Source organism: Anolis sagrei, chromosome 5 (assembly GCF_037176765.1).
Source record: "Anolis sagrei isolate rAnoSag1 chromosome 5, rAnoSag1.mat, whole genome shotgun sequence".
NCBI lineage: Eukaryota > Metazoa > Chordata > Lepidosauria > Squamata > Dactyloidae > Anolis > Anolis sagrei.
Window position 1 is genome coordinate 97843900 of NC_090025.1, and position 26017 is coordinate 97869916.

A 26017-nucleotide genomic window follows, 5' to 3' on the forward strand; every position below is an offset into this window, starting at 1 on the left:
AATGAGACATGCCGCATTATCACGGGGTGTCTGCGACCCACACCACTGGAGAAATTACACTGCTTAGCCGGTATTGCACCACCTGACATCCGCCGGGGAGTAGCAGCCAATAGTGAAAGAACCAAGGCAGAGACATCTCCAGCTCATCCCCTGTTTGGGTATCAGCCAGCACGTCAACGACTTAAATCAAGACATAGTTTTCTTAGAACTACAGAGACACTCGCTGGAACACCCCAGCAAGCGAGAGTCCAAAAGTGGCAGGCCCAAACCCAGCACCTCAATTCATGGGTGATACCAGATGAGAGACTCCCCCCTGAGCACTCAGAAGACTGGGCGACTTGGAAGGCGCTGAACAGATTGCGCTCTGGCACCACGAGATGCAGAGCCAATCTTAAGAAATGGGGCTACAGGGTGGAATCCTCGGCATGCGAGTGCGGAGAAGAACAAACCACTGACCACCTGCTGCAATGCACCATGAGCCCTGCCACATGCACGATGGAGGACCTTCTTGCGGCAACCCCAGAGGCACTCCAAGTGGCCAGATACTGGTCAAAGGACATTTAACCAAATACCAAATTTACAAAATCTGTGTGGTTTTTTTTCTTTCTTTTTTTTCTTTTTCTTTTTAATCTCTGTGTTTGTTTTGCTCTGTTGGAATTGTAATACAATGGTTGCTGATGACACGATAAATAAATAAATCCATGTTCATACCCTCACCATTATATGTATAAGGTATGATGATCAGTGGTCAGTGGAAATGGCTGATCTGAAGGTTTTGAGAAAAGCCTGCAATATGTCCTTGCTTAACAATTTATTGCATAAGGGGAAAGGCTGTTACACAATCTATGATGAAGTGCAAGCACTCATACACCTAATTTTACACTTTCAAGCAAGATGTCAACTTCCTCTGTATATGATTTTAGCTATATAATAATTTTATACTAACATAAAATTAGTATAAAATTATTGTTTTTGCCTAGGAACTCCTAGGCAAAAACAACAATGAGCAGACAAAGAGATCGATGCCCATCACTCTGTTTGCAACTAAAAAAGGTCTGATTAAGATTGTTATGTTAATGATAAACAGTGTGGCTGACACTTGAAAAATATTGATTCGAGGAAATTAAAAATACTGATTTGAGGAAGCCTTTCATAGTTGGAAAATATTTATGTTTTCTGTATCTTTCTGTTTTTCCTTTACTGTGTATATTTTACATTTTACTGATGTAAATCATATTTAAATTTTGAAGCAGTAGCAGCAGTACATAAATACTTGTAAATAATAAGTAGGCATAAGAAGTTACGAGTTTAAATACGGAGTTTATTGCAGTCTAATAAACAGTGTGTTTAACACTATTTTGAAAAATATATAATATAACTGATTTAGCATAATAACATGTTGGTTGATTATATAGAGACTTGTAAAGTTACATTATTTGTAGATGTGAAAGATCAGACAATGGAAAGTGGAATGACAAGAACAATGTAATTTTCAGGGAAGTTATTACTGGACAAACCACTGCTTTGTGTAAAACTATTTCAAAAACCAAAGTACATTTTATAAACCAAAATGAAAACCTTGTTATAGATGAAACTAGACTTGAAAATAGGCTCAGTTAATATTTGTGAGGTGTAATTTTCTCTCTCTCAGAAATATATTGTTGAAATATATTGTTGGGGAAAAGTCTTGAAATGAAGGAACCTTCAAATAGTTCTTGAGCAGTCATATAGTCTCAAATTAACATTAATATGCAGTAAAGGGGGAAAGCAATTGGCTTATAAAATAATAAAATATTAAAACCAAATTAAAAGATAAGGACTTTTCCGCAGCGTGGTTCTTGTTTTTATTGGGGAAGGAATCAAAAGGCACGCCTACTTATAAGGTAGAAACCCAAAACAACAATTTGCAGAGTTTAAATCTGAACAAAGAAAAAAAAAGGTAGCTTGATATTGTTGGTGATATCTTGGGAGAAAGTAAAGGATATACTGTTATTTTCGAGTGCTGGTACTGCCTTAAAATAAGCCCTATGGATGTGAGAGCTGGATCGTAAGGAAGGCTGAGCAAAGGAAGATACATGCTTTTGAACTGTGGTGCTGGAGGAAAGTTCTGAGAGTGCCTTGGACTGCAAGAAGATCCAACCAGTCCATACTTCAGCAAATAAAGCCCGACTGCTCATTGGAGGGAAGGATAGTAGAGACAAAGTACTTTGGCCACATCATGAGGAGACAGCAAAGCTTAGAGAAGACAATTATTCTGGGGAAAATGGAAGGAAAATGGAAGAGGGGTTGACCAAGGGCAAGATGGATGGATGGCATCCTTGAAGTGACTGGCTTGACCCTGAAGGAGCTGGGGGTGGTGACAGCTGACAGGGAGCTCTGGCGTGGGTTGGTCCATGAGGTCACAAAGAGTCGGAATTGACTGAATGAATGAACAACAACATCTTGGGTTTTTTTTTCTCACGTACTCAACCTTCATATTTGCAAATAAGTAGGTATCTGAAAAAGGCCACAATATTTTCTTCTCAGGAGGCAATTCACCCTAAAACACCGCAACACTTTAAGAAATGCTAAGGGCAAAAGCTTTTAAGTCTAGAGTTCCTCTTGTACTAATAAAGCACTCTTTACCTACATAAGGAACTTGACAAAGTTGTTGTCTGGTTCTTATTTTTGTATTGATTTATTTTTAAGAACTCAAAATACTAGTCATGTACAGGCAGTCCTCAAATTACAAATGACTCATAGTTAAGAACAGGAGCACAGACAGTAAAACAAACGTCAGAGGAATGTTAACCCTTTTGCATGCTATCCAAAGCTATCTCTCTATCTCTCTCTCTCTCTCTATCTATACTAGCCGGCCCCTGCCACACGTTGCTGTGGTCCAGTCTGTGTATATGTGTTTTGTGTGTGTATATATGTGTATATGTGCATGTATATATTTGTGTATATGTGGTTTTGCGCATGTGTTGTAATGTATTTTTGTTTTTTTTAAGCTTTTTAAGTCCCTCTCACTGTGTTTTTCAGTGTTTTTATGAGTGACGGTCACTGGCTGGCCTGATAGGTGTATTGTGTCCAAATTTCATGTCAATTCGCCCAGTAGTTTTTGAGATATGTTAATCCCACAAACATTACATTTTTTTATTTATATAGTTGGGGGGGGGGGGGGGCTGGAGTTAGCATGTAAAAATGTACCTGTTCTGACTTAAATTCAAATTCAACTTAACAACAAACCTACAGAACCTATCTTGTTTGTAACTTGGGGACTACCTGTACCATTGCCCTTAAGGTGATCTTGATAATGACAGGTCTCCCAAAGTGAAAATGGTATAATAACGGATAACACCAACTGCTGTCATAAAATTGTATGGCTTAGAATGGTGGTGGTAGTTCTAAATGGGGGGAAACAATCCGTAAACACAGTAATCAATGGCATCAAAACCTGTTACATAATTTCAGATCTATTGAGCTGGTTGGAAATTGTGATTACAATACAATAAATCTGAATGCTAACAGATGTGCCTTAAAAAGAGAAAAATGATGGGGATGGGTAAAGTTGAAAGCAAAGATCAAAATGGACAAATTTATCCTAAATAGTTTGGATGATTTAAAATCACAATAAGAAGCTCAGCTAGATATATACTGCAGACCTAGGCTCTATGTACAGTGACTATTTAATGCTGTTTCAAACCAGGATTGAAGAAAGTGGATTTGCTGTGCAGATGATCACACAGGAAATCCTGGAACCAGTTTGAGTCCCAGATTATTATTACATCCATACTGTAAGTGGTTAAATATGGGGAAAGTACTTGTGGTCATTCTGCGTCCCCAAAGAGTCCTCTTTTTCCCCACTCCAGAAACTAACCAGTATTGAGGCTTCCTTGGGAGGAATTAAACCAATTATAACTAGAATGTATACAGTCAGAAATGAAATAGATCTAACCCAGTCCAGAGAAGAGACTTTTCAGATACTACTCAAACCTTGCAAAAAAGAAGAAGAAGACAGATTTGCCTTAGGGTTGCCATAGTTGAAAAAGACTTGAAGGTACACAACAACATTATTATATTATATTGTTACATTGTATTATTGGCAAGTTTTACCTATACAACATCTAAATAGTTTTCCAAAACAACAGTATGGTCTTGTCCAGCAGAAGAGGATGCTTTTCAAACATCCTGGTGGCTGAGAGACCAAGCCTGGGTTTGCCAAAGTTGGGCCATCTCATGGCATCGCTGGGAAGACCAGCACTGGGTCAGATCTGATGTTTTGTCTTATGACTTTTATAATAGGCTGTGATTTTTATTTAATTTTAGTTTGTTAAGTTATAATTTATGTTTATAGGTTAGGTTGTATAAATTTTGCTAGTATGGATGTATTGTTGTTGTACTCGGGCATTGAATGTTTGCCTTTTATGTTGGGAATCCGCCATGAGTCCCTTTGGGGAGATAGAGCGGAATAATAATAATAATAATAATAATAATAATAATAAGGTATTGTCGAAGGCTTTCATGGCCAGAATCACTGGGTTGTTGTAGGTTTGTTTTTTTTTCGGGCTATATGGCCATGGTCTAGAGGCATTCTCTCCTGACGTTTCGCCTGCATCTATGGCAAGCATCCTCAGAGGTAGTGAGGTCTGTTGGAACTAAGCAAAAGGGTTTATATATCTGTGGAATGACCAGGGTAAGACAAAGGACTCTTCTCTGCTGGAGCTAGTTTGCCCCAGGCACAGTCAGGCCATTGTATGCTAATCAAGGTGGTCAGTTGAAACATTCACACCTAGCTCCAGCAGATAGCCTGAAAAAAACCCTACAACAACCCAATAATAATAATTATCTGCAGACTTGTCCATCAATAATGCATTGGTCAGTGCCTAGATCCAGATCCATACATATGTTATCTAGCTACAACTTTAACCAAATAAAAACTGTGGCTGTTTCATGTCCAAGTTATTGTTCTGTCTGATCTTTGTGTTATTCAGAGTGCAGCTCGCCCCTGAACACAAAACATCTGATACAAAATGTAGGCCTGTATAATTTTTAAAACATTTTTTTTCCCAATGAAGACACTAGCAAAGCTTCAAAAGCTACATGATCGACTTTGTGCATTTTGGTTGGCAATATTTCGTGGATTTTTGGTTTTGTTGCATTTTGCTGCAAGGTCTATATGGTCAGAAAAAATATATTCATTTTTATATTACTACTAGCTAGCAATCTCATCACCACTTCTTCTGGTTTCGGGAGAAAAGAGGGGGAGCGGGACGAATCTGTTGCCCCCCATGCAGCTTCCTCTCACTGACACTTCCCCCATCCATTGGAGCCAGCACAATCCTTTCACTCCATTTGGGACTTGGGCCTCCACCAGAAGTCACATGATATTATATGATGCCCAGTGGGGAGGTCCAACCCCAAGTTAGGGGGATTAGACAAACTTGCCTTGTTTTTATATTGCTTTCAATTGTGCTGTTATTTGTTTTTATCTTATGTTTTAATTGGTTAAATGTTTTACATGTGTGTTTTAATTGTAATTTTGGGCGTGCCCCTTGTAAGCCGCCCCGAGTTCCCTGGGGGAGATTGGCGGGGTATAAAAATAAAATTATTATTATTATATTGCCTCATGTTGTCTTTTTCCTAATGACAACTGGAGCACTCTCCCACCAGACAGGATCTCAGCAGGGTAAACAATAACAATAAACTATGCTAACATAACATCTTCACAATAATATTTCATTGTTTTAAATGCAATCCATATAGGGTCATGTCTGCTTTGAAGATTAGACCTTTCAAATTTCAAAACAAAAGAGAGGTGAAAATTAACAAAAGAAATCTGAAACTCTTGTTTATGACTACCTCTTGTCAGAATACAAGTAGCTTTAACATCATTGGGACTGCTATTATGCTGCTTCTCTATCAAATATTTTATTATTCAGTTTCCAAAGGATCTAAACCAGCTTTTCCAAAGGCACAACCTTCCAGTTAAAAGTACGGACCAGGCAAAATGTGTCATCAAATCTTAACCTTTTCTATATTCATATACATGGAGGGGACAGAGCTGACAGTAACTGAACAGGAAAACGCTGCTAACATAATGGGGCTCAATTTAATGAGAGCATTGACACAGTGTACACATTATTTTAGGAATTGTTATGAAGAGACTGGAAATAAAACTATCAAGATGGAGATATCTTTATACAAACCTATAATTTCACTATATTATTCACTTAATTTTAATCTCCATCTTTCAGAAGATGATTGTCTACCTGAAAAGGTACAAAAATACAGACAGACTGGCCAGTGGGCAAGAGTTGTGCTTCTTACAAAACCGACTGAATGAAGATATGATAGAAGTTTATAAAGTTAAGTATAAGTAGAGATAATTGAGACATATTTTGTCCTTTCCTAACAGAATCATAGAGTTAGAGGGATCCCCATGAGTCATCAAGACCAATCTTCTGCTCAGTATAGGATCTACAGGCTATGTGAGGTCAAACAGATGATTTGGACTTCAACTCCCAGAATACCTGACCACTGAACAAGCTTCTGGGAGTTGGGAGGCACAAACATCTGGAGGGCCACAAGTTGACATCTGTGCTACCGATATCCTCAACACGCAGATGTTCAATTTCTTTTCTGAAGATGTCCAGAGAAGGAAAGTTTACCACTTCTCTAAGCGATTGGTTTACTGTCAACCAGTTCCTCCTAATACTAAAACCTAGAGTCAGCCAATGAGATTGAAGAGGAGAACAATTAAAACAGACAAAAAGAAGTGTTTTTTCACAAAGGGCAACAACTATGAAATTTAATATGGTGAAGATTGTAGATTGTTTTGAAAGGAATTAGACCAATTCATGGTTAAGTCTCATTAGATCAGTGGTTCCCAACCTATGGGTCATAACCCCCAAATGGGGTTACAAAAGGTTTCCTGTAGGGTCACCGGGCAGTGGTGAGCTATAAATTAAAAAAAAAAATCATGTCATTGCATCCTGCACAGATATTTATTTGTGTAAATGTGTAACGATCTTTCATTCATTGGGTTAGTTTGTTCTGAGGCCCAGATCCATTCGCAGTTTGGTGACTGGATCTACGGAATTCAGGTGTTGCTTGGTTTTTGTGATTGGTTGATTCTTAGTGATACAGATTTCTACGTATCTCAGTGAGATTGGATTTTCAGTGCTTCTTCAACTGAAAACCAAAACAAGAAACAGATGATATGTTGAAAATGACATGAGGTTGGCATTAACAAAAACTCAACTGCGCATTTTAAAGCTTGTTAATGAGTTACAATTTCAATCATCGCATTAAATATGTTCTAAGTTAACATTATTTTGAATTATATTATACTGAAAAATCTACTTTTATTTACCCTATTTAAAAGCCTATTTTAATGTATTGGGTTCATGGGTCACTTTGCCTTCATAAAATGGGGTCACATCTCAAAAAAGGTTGGGGATGAGTGCACTAGATCAGTGATTCCCAACTTTTGATCTTCCAGGTGTTTTGGACCTCAGCTCTCACAATTTCTAACAGTTAGTAAGCTAGCTGAAATTTCTGGAAGTTGAACTCCAAAACGAATGGATGACCAAAGGTTGTAAACCACTGCACTATGTGGAAATCTCTATAGCTATAATCATGTCTCTGAAAATCAACTGCTGAGAAGTGGCAATAACTCATGACCTGCTTTTGGCTTTTCATGGGTGATTGACCATTGTTGGTAAATGGGATGTTGAATTAGATATGGCTTCAGTCTCAACCAGGAGGGCACCTTCTTATATTCTTACACACGAATAACAATAAATGTTGAATACATAATGTGTTTTTACAAAGTCAGAACACTTTGTGATTTAATTTTGTACAGAAATACTTTTAATACGTAAAATCCCTCTAACTTTTTGTGAATATTTTAAAAACCGAGCAAAAATAAAAAATAACAAAAAAACAAAAGTCAATGGAGAGAGTCTGCTATAAGATGTTCTAAATTTAACTGCATTATAGCCACATTATTAAAGAATGCTTGAGTTTTATTTTTAAAGAAAGAAACTGTAGTCATATTCCTGAAGTTGTTTATGTAAATTGTGTGCATAAAAGGGATTTTAAGATCTGTAAACATAGGCAATTATTGACTTTACAGACTTAAAAGACTTAAAAGAGTTTTGCAGGTTTAAAAGCAATTCAAGAGACAAAATTATAGTTTCTGGGAATGTATCTCAGGTACCATTGGATACGTTGGGAAATTTTTGACCTCACTAGGATAGAACTGATCATGGATCCTTTCCCCAAATCTCTACAAACTAATTCTAAGATGGCTTCCCTAAAACGCCAAAGATCTGGATTTTACAAAGAAAAAAAGGATGTGGTAGTGAATGCAGAGGTATGACATTAATCTGTTGAAGAATATGAGATTGCATGGCTATAAGGGAATATTTGGAATGTATCTTCTTGGGAGGAAAGCAATTACCAATCTTGATAAAATAGTGAAGAGTAGAGACATCACACTGGCAACAAAGATCTGCATAGTAAAAGGAATGGTATTCCTCATAGTTACATATGGATGTGAGAGCTGGACCTTAGGGAAGGCTGAGCAAAGGAAGATAGATGCTTTTGAACTGTGATGTTGGAGAAAAGTTCTGAGAGTGCCTTGGACCACCAGAAGATCCAACCAGTCCATACTTCAGGAAATAAAGCCCGACTGCTCATTGGAGGGAAGGAGAGTAGAGGCAAAGATGAAGTACTTTGCCACATCATGAGGAGACAGCAAAGCTTAGAGAAGACAATTATTCTGGGGAAAATTGAAGGAAAAAGAAGAGGGGCCGACCAAGGGCAAGATGGATGGATGGCATCATTGAAGTGACTGCATTGACCTTGAAGGAGCTGGGGGTGCTGACAGCCAACAGGGAGCTCTGGCGTGGGCTGGTCCATGAGGTCACGAAGAGTCGGAGACGACCGAACGAATGAACAACAAACAATCTAATATGTCTCCATTCCATTGTTTTAATTGTTTGCCAGTCAGTAGGGAGGAGCATGTGAGAGCTCAAAAACAGTTCTGCTAACACTTCTGCCCAGGAAAACATTAGCAATTCTCTGGCTGAAGAGGACTGGATCAGAGCTTTCTGCCAATCTTTTTGCTTAGGAATGCAGTCTTTTTTTTAAGAGCGAGATTTTTCTTAAGAGAAAGGGAAGAAATCCAAATAGAAGAGAAACTATTTTATTCACCTCTTTTAAACAACAAGATTATTATGAATAAACTTTTAAGACAGTTCAAATAAAGTCTGTAGTTAGGAATCAGTAGTACATATATTAGCTGATGGCACAACAATATTTACAGTAGTAAAAATCGCTCTGAGTCCCCTTCGGGGTGAGAAGGGTGGCATATAAATGTCGTAAATAAATAAATAAAATAATTACAAAAAACTAAAAAAGATCTATTTCTTGGAAAATTGATATTAAAATGGCAAGTGAGAAGCAAATACAGGGTGAGGCAGCATATCTTCCTTTTTTTGAAACTTAATAAAACTCATTATATGAATCATATTTTTTTTATAATGTAAGCACATACCTAAAGTTTTGTTTTACATAGTTTTGAAGATCAAATTAGGTAGGTGACATCTCTCATTCTCCATTCACCATACACTGAGTAAACCGATTTCTGGAGTTTGTCATGATTCTTGCCAGCATAGCAGGCATTATGTTGGCAATTTCTTCCTGGATGTTGGTCTTCAAATCGTGTAGGGTCCTTGGATGGTTCACATAAACACGGGATTTCAAAAAACCCCATAGGAAAAAAAATCACAAATCTGGAGAACGGGCCGGCCACTCGAAATCCGCTCGAAAAGTAGGCCTCAACGGCAAAAGCATGCTCTTCACTGTTCCAACGCATGATGGCGACTGAACTGTGTCAGGACAAAACTTTATACTCCCGCCTCTCGAACGAGACCACTAGCACTCTGCTACGTCTTCAACTGACTGAATGGCGCACATTTTAAAAAACGAAGTTATGCTGCCTCACCCTGTACAATGAGCCATAATTTTACAAATACATTGGTTTCAACTGTGAGCAGCTCAAAAAAGGTCACTTGGAATCATGGTACTTGAGTTGATGAAAATGTCAACCCAGTATGTTGCTGTACTAAAAACAATATCATGTTGAGTATAATTAGAAAAGGATCTGGAATCAAAACTGTCGACATCTTACTGATCCTACATACATGCACAGGTTTGACCACATTAAAAAATGATAATGCAGGGTTGCAAAAGGTATAAGAAGGGTAAACCCAGATAATCAGAGGACTAAACCAAATTCCCATGAAGTGCCTGGGTCTATTTTGTTTAGAGAGGTATGTCAGAGTTATATAAATTATGTATGGTGTTGACACAAATAGATAAGGTAAAGCTTTTCTCCTTTGCTGATAATATTAAAACCAGAGATCATCCACTGAAGCTGAATGAAGGATCATTCAAGACAAATAAGTTTCCTTCTCCAGGAAGTGGATGGCTATCTATTGGAGGTTCCTGTATGATTGGGGGTTCCTTTGACTTGAGGTTCCTGTATGGTTTCTTTCAACTTTATTATTCTAAGCAAACAAGTCAGTGAAATCCATGTTACAAGAAGTAGGGAAGATGGTCACCTTTGACAACTTTCAAGGCTGATTTGGTAAATTTATGGAGCTTTGGTCCTCACTAGTTACTATCTCGAGTAGTAAAGGCAGCATGCTGCAGTATTCAGTTGTTGGAGACTGCTAGGCTGCCAGTACAGTAGAAGTCATTTCTTGCTCAAAAGTTTCCTGTGATCACCTGCCTAGCTACCATTCTAAGCGTAAAATAAGAATTTAAGTTTCAATTGTATGCTGAACTGTTTTAGTGAGCCTCATAAATTCCATCTTGGCAGCACCTGGCATTTCCCCATCAACTATATTGTTTGCTGAACTCTGCCAGTTTGGCTAGGTTAGAAATGCTATAGTTACAATATTATATGCCTAGGATCAACAACCAGAAGTTATGGTTATATACAGTGCCAAAATTTAGAAACACTCTCATCAACAAATTATTGAACCACTATAAAATACAGTACTTGAAATAAACTTTTTCTGTCTTGGTCAGTGTTTTGAGTAGTTTGATTAAAAGCAGTGCAGGGATCTGGTAGATCCTTTGGTCAAAATTATGGTTTCTTGTCTCTTTGTCTTCTTGCTTAGTTTCAGGTCTTATCTTAGCTTGTTGTTCCACCTGGACAACTGATACTTCAGTCCTACGAAACAGCATATGACATAATGGTAGATAGCATAGATCTTATGAAACACCACTATTCTTATGTTCTTAAAATAGGAACCATCAATTTAACTAAATAAGAGAATCAAGAGGTTGAGACAAAATATAGCAGGGTATAGACTATAGAAGGAGAAGACTAAGAATAACTACAGAATAATGCAAAGCAGTTGCACTTTGAAGATTATTTAAGAAATGGGAATGTCTCTGTAATTTATGTGTTTCTATCTATATTGACCAAGAAATATGACTAAAACACATAGGATATTTTTTAAAGCCAGTTGAACTCTAGATGTCCTGGCTTAATTTATTTACAATTTTAAACATTATTTAGGCAAGGAAGTTCTACCTGAATTCATCATAAAATGTATTGACAGGGACTTAAAAGGTAGAATTTCAGAAGTGAGGATCAGCTCAATGTGGGGGAGATGCAATCCAGAGAGAAAAGTGATTATGAGGGTCCAAAACTGGCAGAATTCTCCTTCTAGGAATAGAAGAAGTGAGGATTAACCATAAAAGGCATTATTTGTCTTAGTCGTCCATGAATCTGGAAGGAAGAAAAGGTCACAGAAAAGGCAACGGCTCGGGTCAGCCATCTTAGAGTGAAAATTGGAAACCCTCTCAACCGAAGAGGAAGTTTTTTTTTACTTCTCAAACAAAATATGTCTAAATCAGATCATATCTGAGGAAACTTTTTCACTAACAATATCTGCTGTTACTTAATAAATAAGACTGCCATTTATTTCTTGTCCTACTCTAAGGAGATATATCCTTGAGCCTAAAAACACTTTCGTTAATACTTGTACAACACTTCTCAACAATCCCAAAACTAAGATGAAAAACTCATAACTATAAAAATTATAACCTAAAAATAATAAAATGAAAGAGTGTGAGAAAAACAGTCCACATTCCAAGCAAAGATAAGAACTGAGCCAATTTCATCAAGTAACTAATATATGTTCTCAGCTGGTGGAAAACAAACCCTAATTTTGTCACAGAATTTTGTTCCTGTGATTTATGAAAGATGTCATATCTACAGATTTTGTAAATGTTATTAGAATTGAAGAAAGAATAAATTCAAATGGAAATCAGAATCAAGTATGATCTAAACGAATTATACAATCAGAACAAGGGGAAGTAAAAGAAAACATAGTACAGCAGACTAATGAACTATCTGATGAACTATTGATGCCATGGGAAGAAAGGATAACATAAGCAATAGAACTGGAATGAAAAGAACAAGGAGATCCCTATAAACAGATTATGTACAGTATGCAGATGTGACTGAACCAGGAAATTGAATGTGACTGTATTTTCAGACTGAGAAAACTCCCCCAAAAAATCACATTAAAAATTGTGGAAAATATGTACAAAAAGGTTTTAAAAAATCCTACATGAACTGTATGAAAGTCCATTTCAATGGGAGAAACATGTTAAAATCAAATAGAAAATGTTATATGTATGCAATGTCCTGGCGTACAAGAAAATATTGAGAATGAAGTGGACTAAATGTATTGAGAACTCTGGCAGAATTAAAAGTGAATACTTTTTTAATGTAGAGGGATGGAATGGTGAAATAACCACACTGAGAATGAAGAGGGAAATGTAATAAGGTATTACACAGAAAAAATGTTAAAATACAGTAAAATCAATTTAAAATAAAATAAAAAATGGGAGGGGATATTGAGATGATGTATAAAAGATGAAACTGCAAGAAAAAAGATTTTAGTCAATATGGTCAAATTGTGCTAATATTACATGTGAATATTCATTTTAAATATATGTGTGTATTTAGCAGAAGTTTATGCAAGTAGTAGAACAGAAGTACCATATATACTTGTGTATAAGCCAAGTTTTCAGCCCTTTTTTAAGATGAAAAAGCCCCTCTTGGCTTATACTCAAGTCACAGTTATTTATTATTTTACTGGATTATTATTATTTTATTACATTTATTATTTTACCCTATTTATTATCATCAGTATTACATTTATTATTGTTCTATATTTATTATTATTATTACATTTCCATTATTTTACTCTATTATTATCATTTTTATTACATTTCCATTATTTTACTCTATTATTATCATTTTTATTACATTTCCATTATTTTACTCTCTTTATTATTATTACCTCACTGGCAAAATTCCGGCTAACTGGAAACAAGCCATTGTGGCACCAATTTACAAGAAAGGTCCTACCAGCGACCCTGGGAACTATTGACCAATCAATCTGCTCCCAATCATGGGAAAACTCTACACACGACATTTGTGCAAGAGACACTCTTCTTTTGTGGAATCAAACAACACAATTACAGACACACAAGCAGCTTTTAGAAAGAACTATTCAACTACTGACCACTGTTTAGTGCTCTCACATCTTGCTGAGAAACATGTCAGACTACTACAAGGCAAGCTGTTTGTGGCCTTCATGGACCTAAAATCAGCATTTGATTCCATCTCAAGAAACAAACTATGGGAAAAGTGGAATAAGACATTGAAATAAAAAAGACTTCTAGGCCTTATCAAGGCCCTTTACAGAGACAGCAAACTTCAGATCAGATGTGGTAACTTGGACCAACTCTCTGGTGAGATATTCATGTCCAGAGGGGTACGTCAAGGATACATCCTTGCCTCCACTCTACACAACATATTCATAAATGATATGGCGGATACCCTTCTGGACCCCAATGGTCACTCGCCTAAGCTTGGAACTAGAAGAATCCCCTTACTGCTTTATGCAGTTTCCAATATCTGGGACTTTTTTTTTTCACCACAGACTGTCCTGGTCTACTCATATTGTTCCATTACCTTCAAAGCTCAAGTAAGCATTCTGCCATTTTGCGTCTTACTGCTACTAAAGGGGGGCTGTTCATACCTTCGGCAACTAAAGTCTTTAACACTAAGACAGCTTCCCAGCTGCTGTATGCTTTCAGCATCTGGATTAGAGGCCTAACATCAAAGATAGACCAACAGCAAACAGTTTTTAAGGGGCCTTTTCCAGCTCCCCAGATGTGTATTTTCCTGTGTCTTATTACTTGAATCCGGGGAAGCACTCCTGTCAATAAGAGCCTGGTGGTGGGCACTTAAATATTAGCTCAAGATCAGATTTTTTTAGTTTAGGGTCTAGTTTGATGCATCACTTAGCTCAGGATGAGTACATCAGCAATTGGTTTAAGATCAATTCTAAGAAAGTCTCCCCCATCGGCCTTTCTGCATTTCTCCTAACTCATCTGGGTTTTGACATGGCTCTCAAATCAATCAAACAGAGACAGTGGGACATTGCCTTTTGTGAGCTGCACTCTTGCTCTTATGTATCTTCCTCTCCTAGTGCCCTGTCCATACATTATTTTGGGCCTTTTCATGCAGCAAATTATCTAAAGAACTTGACTGTAGCCAAATAGCGTTTTCTATTTTCCAAAGCAAGGTGCAATGTGCTCCTGTTGGAATTGCTGTGTGGGAGATTTGCAGGTACTTCATATAATGAAAGACTCTGCCCATGTAACAAACAGGAAGTAGAATAATAGAATCATAGAGTTAGAAGAGACCTCATGGGCCATCCAGTCCAACCCTCTGCCAAGAAGCAGGAAAATTGCATTCAAGGCACCCCCAACAGATGGCCATCCAGCCTCTGTTTAAATTAGCTTCCAAAGAAGGAGCCTCCACCACACTCCGGGGCAGAGAGTTCCACTTCTGAACTGCTCTCACAGTCAGGAAGTTCTTCCTCATGTTCAGATGGAATCTCCTTTCTTGTAGTTTGAAGTCACTGTTCCGCATCCTAATCTCCAGGGTAACAGAAAACAAGCTTGCTCCTTCCTCCCTATGAGTTCCTCTCACATATTTATACATGGCTATCATATCTCATCTCAGCCTTCTCTTCTTCAGGCTAAACATGCCCAGCTCTACCACATTCTACTGTCATGCAGTTTCTATGAACAGCCCTGAGCACACATAATAAACCCTCTACGAAGGGATTTACCAGTAAGTCCAGTGAAACTTTATGTGAACTTTCTACTTAGTGACAACTTTCCTTCCCCATGTGACCTTGGCAGTTGCTAAGTTTCTTTCTGAGGCAGCCAGAATTAGACAATTCCCAATTTTAGACACAGGCTGAAATATGACAGCACTTCTCGTAGTCTTTTATTATGTTTTAGCCTACATATATTTTAATCAGTTTTTAACTGTTATTAATTTTATCCATTTGTGTGTTCAATGAACTGGATGTTCTTAATCTCATTATCTGCATACCTTGTATGCCTATAGTACAATAAGGGTCTTTGGACCATAATAAAATGTTGTTGTTGTTGTTGTTGTATTATTGGAAGGATACATAAGCACGCTTACATTGAAGAGGTGTAGAATAATGGTTTAATCAGAGTTGGAGAGTCCTATCTTAAATAACAGTTTTATGTAAATATTCAAAACCATTTAACCCACTGATGCCTCAATTAATGTAATTTTATTGGTATTTTGAAATTTATCAATAGCTGCTGCATCTCCCGTCTTCATTTTATACTGGAGTCAATAAGTTTTCCCAGTTTTTTGTGGTAAAATTAGGTATCTCGGCTTATATTCAGGTCGGCTTATTATCAAGTATGTACGGTATATTACAATATTTTGATAGCTGCCTTGGCTTGAGGAGGGGAGAAGTCAGTTGTGTTTGTTAATGTTTATTGTGCATTATCATCTTTTTTTCCCAAGGGAGGATACAAAGATAAGAAAGAAGTTGTGAGGAGGGAGTATTACGGTATTATTTTAAAATGGCTACTGCCACTCCACTCCATCTCAAGAACCCAAAATAGTTCCTTCACATTGCTGATGAACTCTGATCAGCCCCCCACACCAAAATAAGATGAGCAAGGATGGGTGAGGGGCTCCCTTTCTCTCTCTGGCTTACATAAAGGAAGTGTAAATGGGATGGGACCACTTCTTGCCTCTGTTTCTTGTTATTGCCTTTGTGCTGGGTCCTTAACCATTGCTTTCTTTGCTCTCCGTCTTTTTTTCCAGGTTGTATTCTCACCCCCCCCCCCCAATTTATATTCCTTTCCTTATTATATTTGTGCAAATGGAGACATTTTAAATTCAGCAATGCAATTTATCACCCCTTCAAATAAACAGATCTTTCTTTCTTTTTAGATTTTCCTAAGCATCTTTCCTGTGTGTATTTGTTACATGTCCCTAGCTTTTACCTTTGACATATTCACTTATCAAAGCAAAATCAATTTCTGGCCCAAAAATCTGCTTTTGACATTGATATGAAAAATGGAGAAATATATTTTTGTGTATTTTTTCAGATATCCTAAAAAGACTTATAGTATGCAGAATCTAAATTATATTGGACACAAAATCTGGTACAATATCTTGGAGGTTCTGACAAAATTTGGATGAAAGTTATTCTAGTATCATCACCTCAAATTCTGGTCATTCTGAAATCTTTTAGCTATATGCTAAATGATATATGCACTTTATTCACTAGCTTTATCCTCTATTGTTGTTGCACCAGTCCGCCCACCCACATTGAATTTTGCTATTGGTTGTTGGTTCCAAAATTTGTTCTATACACTGCTTAATATTTTGTTTTATATTGTTTTTTGTTATTATTTTGCTGCTATGCATTTTAATGTGTTATGTTTTAACTGTATTGCTCGGCTTGGCCCCATGTAACCTGCCCCGAATCCCTTTGAGGAGATGGGAGGCGGGGTATAAAAATAAAGTTATTATTATTATTAGCTATCGTTCCGACTCATTTCAAAGGAATTATAAAAAAAAAAATTACAATTGAAATGATCTGGAAAGTTCAGCAAGGTACCAGCCTACAGCTGAAGATGTCTAGATGTATTTTTTTATAGTTGCCTTTCTGTCAACTCTCAGCATTGAATACACTAAATTTCTTGCTTCAAATATTTAAACATCTGAAGTACATAACTTCCTGAACACTCTAACTTTTGAAAATGACTAATCTATACTTGTTGCTAACTTCTTAACTCCCAGGACCCCAGAAACCCTGTCTGATGAATAAGCACTGATATCTGCATGGCAAATTAGTAAAGGTACTGAACTATATGTTTACAGAACTTTCCAAACTTTTCATGTTAATGACATAACGTTTAGACAACCATCATTTCACAACATAGTAATTCAGGTTTAAGAGATATGTACACTTACATATATTGTAATTGCAAAGTGTATAGGGATACAACATATCTCATGAAAACTTTAATTTATATATTTTAAAAAATATTATTTATTGCTTATTTCACAAAGAGTCAGAGATTTCTCATTAGGTTTGGACAACACACCTACACACTGCAGCTGACACAGTTTAGAAAGCTCTGGTATAGACTATCTATTGATGCTATAATTTAAAATCAGTTTTATTTTTTCTTCAAAGAGAAAATGTTTCTGCTGATTAAATATGATAAGTTGGTTTTGAATCAAACATTTAGAATAGCTAAGAACTTCACAAAATATTGGGGTCATTAAAAACTGGCAACATTAAAAGGTTTCTGTATGCCACCTAGATATTTTCATAATTCTGTTAGCAACAACATGGAGTATTACAGTGGACTCTGCAGAAAATGCTGCAGCTGTACTTCATAAAAAGGAAGCAAGGCTTTAAAATGCTAGTTTATTATAAGTAAATGTTTCATTTGTATGCCTAATTTATATACCTATCTATGTCCAGGGCAGCATAAACATTTATTCAGTGGAAAGAGGTCATGAAAAAAAATCAGTAGAAAAGGTTTGCGATTGAAAAATGTTTAGTAGCCCTGTGCTAGAGGACTTAAAGATTCCTAGATAAATATTCCCTCAGGCAGGCCCGTAGCCAGGATTTTGATTCTGGGGGTGCTGAGTTTGATTTGGGGGGGGGGGGGGAAGGCTGAGTTTGATTCGAGGGGGGGGGGCTGAGGATCTACCCTAGCAAACCTTTTGTATCGTTATCCCAATAGCCCCATGCACATGGGATATATTGAGAATGGCGGTCAGATCATGATATGAATAAACATAACAGTTTAAATAATGTACCAGTATGGCCTTCTCGCGGACTACCCTGACAATTGGGGGGGGGGGGGCTGAAGCCCTCAAGCCCCCCTGGCTACATGCCTGCCCTCAGGTATTATTTAATTTGAAAGTTTTTTATTTTTTTACTTTTGTGGAGTCTTTGGTCCAAATCCCAACAAATATGGAGGGATGACTATAATGAAATCTGGTGGACAATATAAAGCAGTGGTTCTCAACCTGGGGTCCATAGATGTTTTTGGCCTTCAACTCCCAGAAATCCTAACAGCTGGTAAACTGGCTGGGATTTCTGGGAGTTGTAGGCCAAAACACCTGGGCACCCACAGGTTGAGAACCACTGATATAAAGCTATTCACTCACCAGCTTCAAATGACTAAATAAAAAAATTAAATTCTTCTGAACCCAGTAGTTTACCAAATCTTTTTTTGCTTTGTTTTTGTTTTCCCCCACTTGTTTTCGTCTGTATATGACATTCTAATAACACAGAGAGTAATTTAAGTTAATATTGTAGGATCTGGTGGCTTCAATAGTTTTGTGCTCAATTATAATTTTGGAGATGATACCATCTAACCTTAACTCTATATTCCTTACAATTACTCTTTAAAGAAGAACATCAGTAACCATGGGAGTGGAGAGGTGTAGGAATTATTCTCATAATTTCAAACCACAAGAAGATAAAATTATCTAAAGCACTAATATAAATAGTTCAGCTGAGGTGCAGGAAAATTGTTAGATATATGCAAAAAGTACATACATCATTTTATAACATCAGCATCCAAATATAATCTCAAGGGCTATATATGTCCAAACTGTATCAATTTGTACTCAAAGAAAACACACAAGTCACATGTGTAAAGCAGACTTGCAACGGGTAAGCAAGGTTAGTGGCAAATGTTTGATTCTCTGCACCAAAGACTTTAAACATTAAAGCTACAGTATTAGAGGGACTGGATGGGAAAGAGAACAGATTTAAAATGGGAAATGGGCTTTTTGATGGAAGAGCAGAATTCTAAACAATCATGACCTCAGCACACAGATGATTAACTCAAGATAAAAATAATTGAAAAACACCCCATCCCCATCCACACAGAAACAAAAGTTGAGAGCACATCAAAGGAAGTGGAAGAAAAGTGTTACCCATAAGTAGCCGCCGTTTCACCCGCTTGTCCACATCAGCTACTGACGTGGCATTGAACTCAGAACTCTCAATTGCAGCCTCATCCTTCTCTAAAACACAAGTAAGGGACAAACATGGAGCAGTTGGTTAATGAAAAGCCCAATTTTCCACTGCTGAAGACAGTTTCTTGGCCTGGTACAACCTAAGCCAAGAAGCATGAAAGCACTAAAACCCCATTTAGAGAGTTAATTCCATTTGAAATCCCAGAAATAAATCAAAGTGTGCTGGAGGAAGGGAGTGGAGGAGGTGGGCAGAAGGAAATGATGGAACATTAGCCAGCCAACATACGTTAAGCTGGTGTCACACTAGTCATAACGCAAACACAGAAGAGAAGGTGCCCCAGATCAGTGTTAATTGAGAAATTAAATTGATAAAGCTTCAAGTTCGACACATGGTTACACATTCACACACAAAAGACAATCTAAGTGTTGCAGGCGAAGAGACGCCAGCTTTTCAGCTGGCAAGAAAAGTGATCAAACACAGAAGAGAGCTAAAAGAATCCGGTGATGGATGGGCATGGGTACATGATAGCGTTGTGCACACTGACACAATGTATTAAAACACAAGAGAAAAAAATGCATGCAAATTTAAAAAAAATTAAAATAGCAAACAAAACAAATATAAATTTAAAAAACCAAAACACTTAAGTTGGGCAGTGCTGGTTGCCTGCTTGTCTATGGAACATGACTAGCTAAACATTCAATGCTAGACAAAGGATGTCACAGAAAGAGATTAGAGATTTTAGATGCATGCAGTCAAGTGGGGGATATCATTAGCATAGGGCAGGGATCCTCAAACTTTTTAAACAGAGGGCCAGGTCACAGTCCCTCAAATTGTTGGAGGGCTGGATTATAATTTGAAAAGAACATTAATGAATTCTTATGCACACTGTACATATCTTATTTGTAGGGCAAAAACACTTTAAAACAATACAATCAATTAAAACGAAGAACAATTTTAACAAATATAAACAAATTAGTATTTCAATTGGAAGTGCGGACTTGCTTTTGGCTGATGAGATAGGATTGTTGTGTGCTTTCAAGTCGGTTGACCCTGAGTGAGGGCCAGGTAAATGACTTTGGAGGGCCGTATCTGGCCCGCGGGCCTTAGTTTGAGGACCCCTGGCATAGGGCATCTTTTAGGTCATTTCTGATATCCGAAATATGAAAAGCTCCTATCCAGCATTAATAGGTGTTAAATGATGCAATATTTAGAGATCTACCAAAAAGCAATCTGCTTGCAAAGATGGGAAGAGATGAAGTGAGTAAAAGGTCTCATTCAAGGGAAAAAGCCAATACAGGGGAAGCAGTGATCAAAATAATGCACGTGGAATGAAGTATTGCATTTAAAAAGGAAATACCAAACACAAGTGGGGACTTTTCACATGCAGCAGACATAAAATAAGCGGATAAGTTGAGAAAACAAAGACAAAATGGGTTAGACAAAAAGGTATGTAGGTGCCATTGCAGGTATCTGCATCCAATAGGCACCACTATTGAAGAAAGCAAACAGTAGGCAGATAGGAGAAAGAAGTGGAGGCAGCTGGCAGGTTTTATCTGTGGTCATTCTAAATGGTTGAGTTGTAACAAGAGACGGTTCTAAGAGGAAAAAAAACAAGTTCTAGATGGGATCAGGCTGCAATAGAGGCTTTGGTTTGAGGTTTTTGTCTTTTCTTTTAATATTTTTTTCCAGAAATAATTAATGAACAGCAGGGATCAGACAAGACAGGCAATCAGGAACCATCACCAGAAAGCAGGAGTAAAAATAAAACAAAATTTGTAAAAAAAAAAAATCTAACAGAAGAAGCTACTTAGAAGGAAGAGAAGGAGGAGGAAGGGAGGAAACGACACAAGCAGCAATATGTGATTTACATCACAAACACAGAAAATGTAACATGAAGTAGTATTCTATAGCAAATATATTATATTGCAAAAATAAAGGAGAGCATGTGCAGTTTTCAACAGTTCAACAGTTTTTAATGCCAAACCAAATACATATCACCTTGAAATTAGAAGGCTGAAAGATTTAAGCAAAATTGATTCATTTTCAGCTCCTTGAACAAAATCTGTACCTATGCCCCCAATTCTTCAATAATACAACATGGCTTTTTTTAAATTGTTTCTTATGCAAATAAAGTTTTAGAGAGAAGTCTCAGGTATGCAAAACTAAAATTAGAAGAAATCCAAGAACAAGATGAACACAGCAAGATAAAATCATAAATAAATTTGTTTTTAATAAAGGAAAAAAGTGTCTTTCATCCTAAGCCCCAAAATTTTCTTTTTTAAAATTCATGGAGCTCCGATTGATAGTACTAAACATAAGAGCAGCAAAAAGTAAAAGTTGAATAGTTTTCATTCCTGGATCAATATTTTTAGTTATACACAATCAAAGCTGGCTGAAAGGGCATTCAGTATATTCAGTTCAACAAATATACAGGCTTACTGGAACTAGACATTTATCCAAAGATATCAATATATGTTAATTTCATCAAAAATGTACCCAAATGTTATGTTTAAAAGGGAAGAAAGGATTATAGTAAAATATGTATACAAAGTTTGCTGGAATTATGCATTCAAATTCATTCATACAATTAGAAAAATTCAACATTTAAGAGCAATTTGAAAAATTGTAAACATGTTTTAACATGTTACCAGAATTTTTAAAATGTGAAACCCAATTTTTTTCATGCTAAATTCTAAATTATGTGTAAAATGATTTAAACAGTTTAAAGTTCTTTCAGTTTAGAGGAGAATGCAGAAAAAATGGTGTAATCATTTTCCATTGAAATCGGTTAGGACTAGCTTAGTCAAATAATGTTCAGTATTTTTATATTATGAGAGTAACCAGACAATGAGATGAAAACAGTCACCAAACTATTATGGGCACAATTTTATTAAAATACATTCAAAGATGTGGATATGGGTCTGTATAGGTGTAATACTTATGCTTGATTCTCCTACTGAAATCAATGACACTGAAATGAGCATACTACATGTTGGATCATACCTTTTGATAATATTTCAGATTGCCATATTTAAAATGTATTTCTTGAATGTGACCTTCTCCCAAATACAGTTGCTATAGATCAGTGGTTCTCAACCTGGGGTCCCCAGATGTTTTTGGCCTACAACTCCCAGAAATCCCAGCCAGTTTACCAGCTGTTAGGATTTCTGGGAGTTGAAGGCCAAAAACATCTGGGGACCCCAGGTTGAGAACCACTGCTATAGATTGTAATACCAGTTGGAACTCATTTACGTCTCATTGATCTCACATGACAAACCTAAGCACATCTCCCATTAAATAAAAAGCTTTAACAGTCTAATTCTGATTGATTTTAAATAAATGTTATATTTTGGTGTAAAATTTAAAGATTATATTTTATTACCTATTACCATTTGCAAGTCCCTTATCCAATAAACGATATATCTGTAAACTTATACTAAATAACACCTCTGCTTATTCTACGATTGTCACTACAATAAACTCTAGATAATTATTCCTCATTAGAAAACATTCACTTCATGAATTTCTATATTTTCTTGCCTCTCATGTAATACAGTTATATTCTTTAGCCTACATAGTTGAAGACTAAACTTTATTTCTCAAATTGACTCTATATCCTCGCATCAGGTTCTCATCATGGATTCAACAGTTGGTATATTCATTCTGTGGTGACTTTATTACAAACTGGTTTTGTGAGGTTTTACAATGTATTGAAATGTCATGCACTGCTAATAGGCTTCTATTGGAAATGCTGCGTCATGTATTAACTGTATATAGGGAATCATTTGGGGAATGTGTTCTGGCCTAGTCCAGGTGATTGCTATGTGTAATTGTATAGAATTGTATATAAGGAAGTCATGTACAGTGTATACTCTCTCCTTGTGCTGTGATACTGTTCGGCGAAGGCTCTATGTAATTGATTAAAAGAACCTGTCTGCTAAGACAAGATATAACTGTGTGCTGTGGTAAGTTTGTAATGTCATCTAGACTGGGAGAAAGACAATGGTAAAACTGACAATGGCCAGGCATGTGCTCAAGTGTCTGTAAAGAGTTCCAGAGCGACTGCAGTTTGTGGGAGCAGTTGACTGAAAATACTGTGCAGGAAGAAGCTACTGGAAAGTGCTGAAGTTGTGCAACTGATCTGCTGCTGAATTGTGAAATTAATTTCTTTGCTCATTCAACTTGAACAGCACAACTTTTTTTTAAAAAAAAGCAACATCTGCAATAAAGAGATGTTGCTTGCAACAAACAAATATATTTTACAATACTATTAAAATGGTGCTTCAAACCTTCATATTACTATTTTTTCATGTCAGGAGCAACTTGAGAAACTGCAAGTCGCTTCTGGTGTGAGAGAATTGGCCGTCTGCAAGAAAGTTGCCCAGGGGATGCCCAGATGTTTTGATATCTTTGTGGGAGGCTTCTCTCATGTCCCTGCATGGGGAGCTAGAGCTGACAGAGGGAAGTCAACCCGCTCTCCTCAGATTCGAACCGCTGATCTGTTGGTCAGCAATCCTGCCAGCACAAGGGTTTAACCCATTGCACCAAAACTATAAGGTAGCTAGACATTGCACTTGGTAAACTCAACTGTTATGTGTGATTTCTGACATATTCTCTGTATGGATTCTTTCTTTTTTAGACAGAAAATCCACTTAAACCATGTGGTGAACCATTTTCATGTATGAGTTAGCATGTTTGCTTCTCATCATATGATCATGATAAGAACCGATCCCCCACATGGATCACACATGTTTAAAAATACACGTCCCAGTCCTCATAATGAGAATTAATTTATCTCCCAAATAATTCTTAAAATTGGAAAATTGTATAAATTATAATATTGATAACACAACTGTCAAAACTATACTTCTAGTTAGTGCTACACATGCATGAATAGTAACTGCTCCTACTTTTGCATTAAAAAGTAAAGGGGGCAGAGAGCTGAACAGTGTTTCACAGTGTACATGAATGTGTTTAAAAAGTACTGTAGAATACACACAAACACAAACAATGTCAAATATTTCAGGAGAAATACATTATACCTTTTCAGTGATGATTTCCGTAATCTTTACAAAACAAATCTTAAGTAACACCAAGAGCTGATTGTGCATTTTTTAAACAATATTTCACCCCCGCCCCGCAAATTCTATTGTTTAGAGAGGTACTTACCAATACACGTTCGTCCGTCAGAGTGTAGGGCATACTTCTGGTGACAACCGCAGACAGGACCAGTATCTGTGTCATCACAGGTATGTTGGCAGCCTCCATTTCCATAGTTACAGGTTACTAGTTATTCCCCCAAAAACATGTGTATATACATATATATGAATAAAACAACAATGAAACTAATTAGTTGTTTGTGGGGAACCATCTAGGCACATGAAGAAAGTAATGTTTTAAAAGGTAAGGCATAGGACACAATAATTCGACTAATATTTACATTGGTTTTGATCAAATCTTCTGTCATTGCTGGTCCTGTCCTCTGGTACAGTTTGTTACCTTCAACAGTCCTAATATCAGCACAGTGATGAATCTACCCAGAGCATTAGTTCAACTATTTCTAGGACCTTGGACAACTCAACTGAAACCCAGACTTTAATTGAGTTGTTTCAACAAAAAAAGATTTACTGCCTCACTATCATCTGCAGAAGGCCACACAAGCCCTTAATGACAATAAATTAATTATGATATCAAAGAAAAGAGAATGTTTGAGATAATAAAGAAAGTTATAAAGGACATACAAGGAAATAAAAATAAAGAAATATGAATAAAGTGGGTCACATGAAGGTTTCTAGTTGCTGGAAAAAAGCAATGAAAAAGAACTGAGGGAATAGGTCGAAGGTTGCTTTGACTTGTGCGCTAGAGTGAGCAGGGTCCCCCAAAATCCCTATGAAGGTTCTAAAGAAGCCACATGCACGATGATACTTGCACACATATGCAACAGAAAATACTAATCCCAATAACTATTCAAATCTCTACTTGCAGAAAACAACCCCATTTCTGTGATACTAGAAGAAGAAAAAAGGAAAACTACTTGAAACAGTGTTGTAAGATTACTTTGTTCTCTAAATGTGAGAGATTGCCCACCCATGGAAATCATAGACTTGGAGGAGACCTCGTGGTCCATCCAATCCAACCCCTTTCTGCCAAGAAGCAGGAAAATTGCATTCAAAGCACCCTCCGACAGATGGCCATCCAGCCTCTGTTTAAAAGCTTCCAAAGAAGGAACCTCCACTACACTTCGGGACAGAGAGTTCCACAATCAGGAAGTTTTTCCTAATGTTCAGATGGAATCTCCTTTCTTCTAGTTTGAAGCCATTGTTCCACATCCTAGTCTCCAGGGAAGCAGAAAACAAGTTCGCCCCCTCCTCCCTGTGACTTCCTCTCAAGTATTTATACATGGCTATCATGTCTCCTCTCAGCCTCTTCTTCTTCAGGCTAAACATGCCCAGCTCTCCTCATATGGCTTGTTCTCCAGACCCCTGATCATTTTAGTCACCCTCCTCTGGACACATTCCAGCTTGTCAATGTCTCTCTTCAATTGTGGTGCCCAGAATTGGACACAATATTCC

At 37.0% G+C, this 26017-nt stretch overlaps 1 protein-coding gene across 3 annotated transcripts in view; it reads right to left on the minus strand.

Moving 5' to 3' along the window:
* SCUBE1 (signal peptide, CUB domain and EGF like domain containing 1) overlaps positions 1-26017 on the minus strand; it is a 282888-nt gene that overhangs the window by 121415 nt on the left and 135456 nt on the right. For 2 of the 3 annotated variants that reach the window (XM_067468907.1, XM_067468905.1), the window contains 2 exons: positions 24615-24731; positions 19403-19492 (listed from right to left, as the gene is read on the minus strand). In XM_067468907.1, coding sequence (XP_067325008.1) covers positions 19403-19492; positions 24615-24731 — 207 coding nt within the window. The remainder of the gene's footprint in view (positions 1-19402; positions 19493-24614; positions 24732-26017) is intronic. The other variant, XM_067468906.1, reaches the window with a different exon arrangement.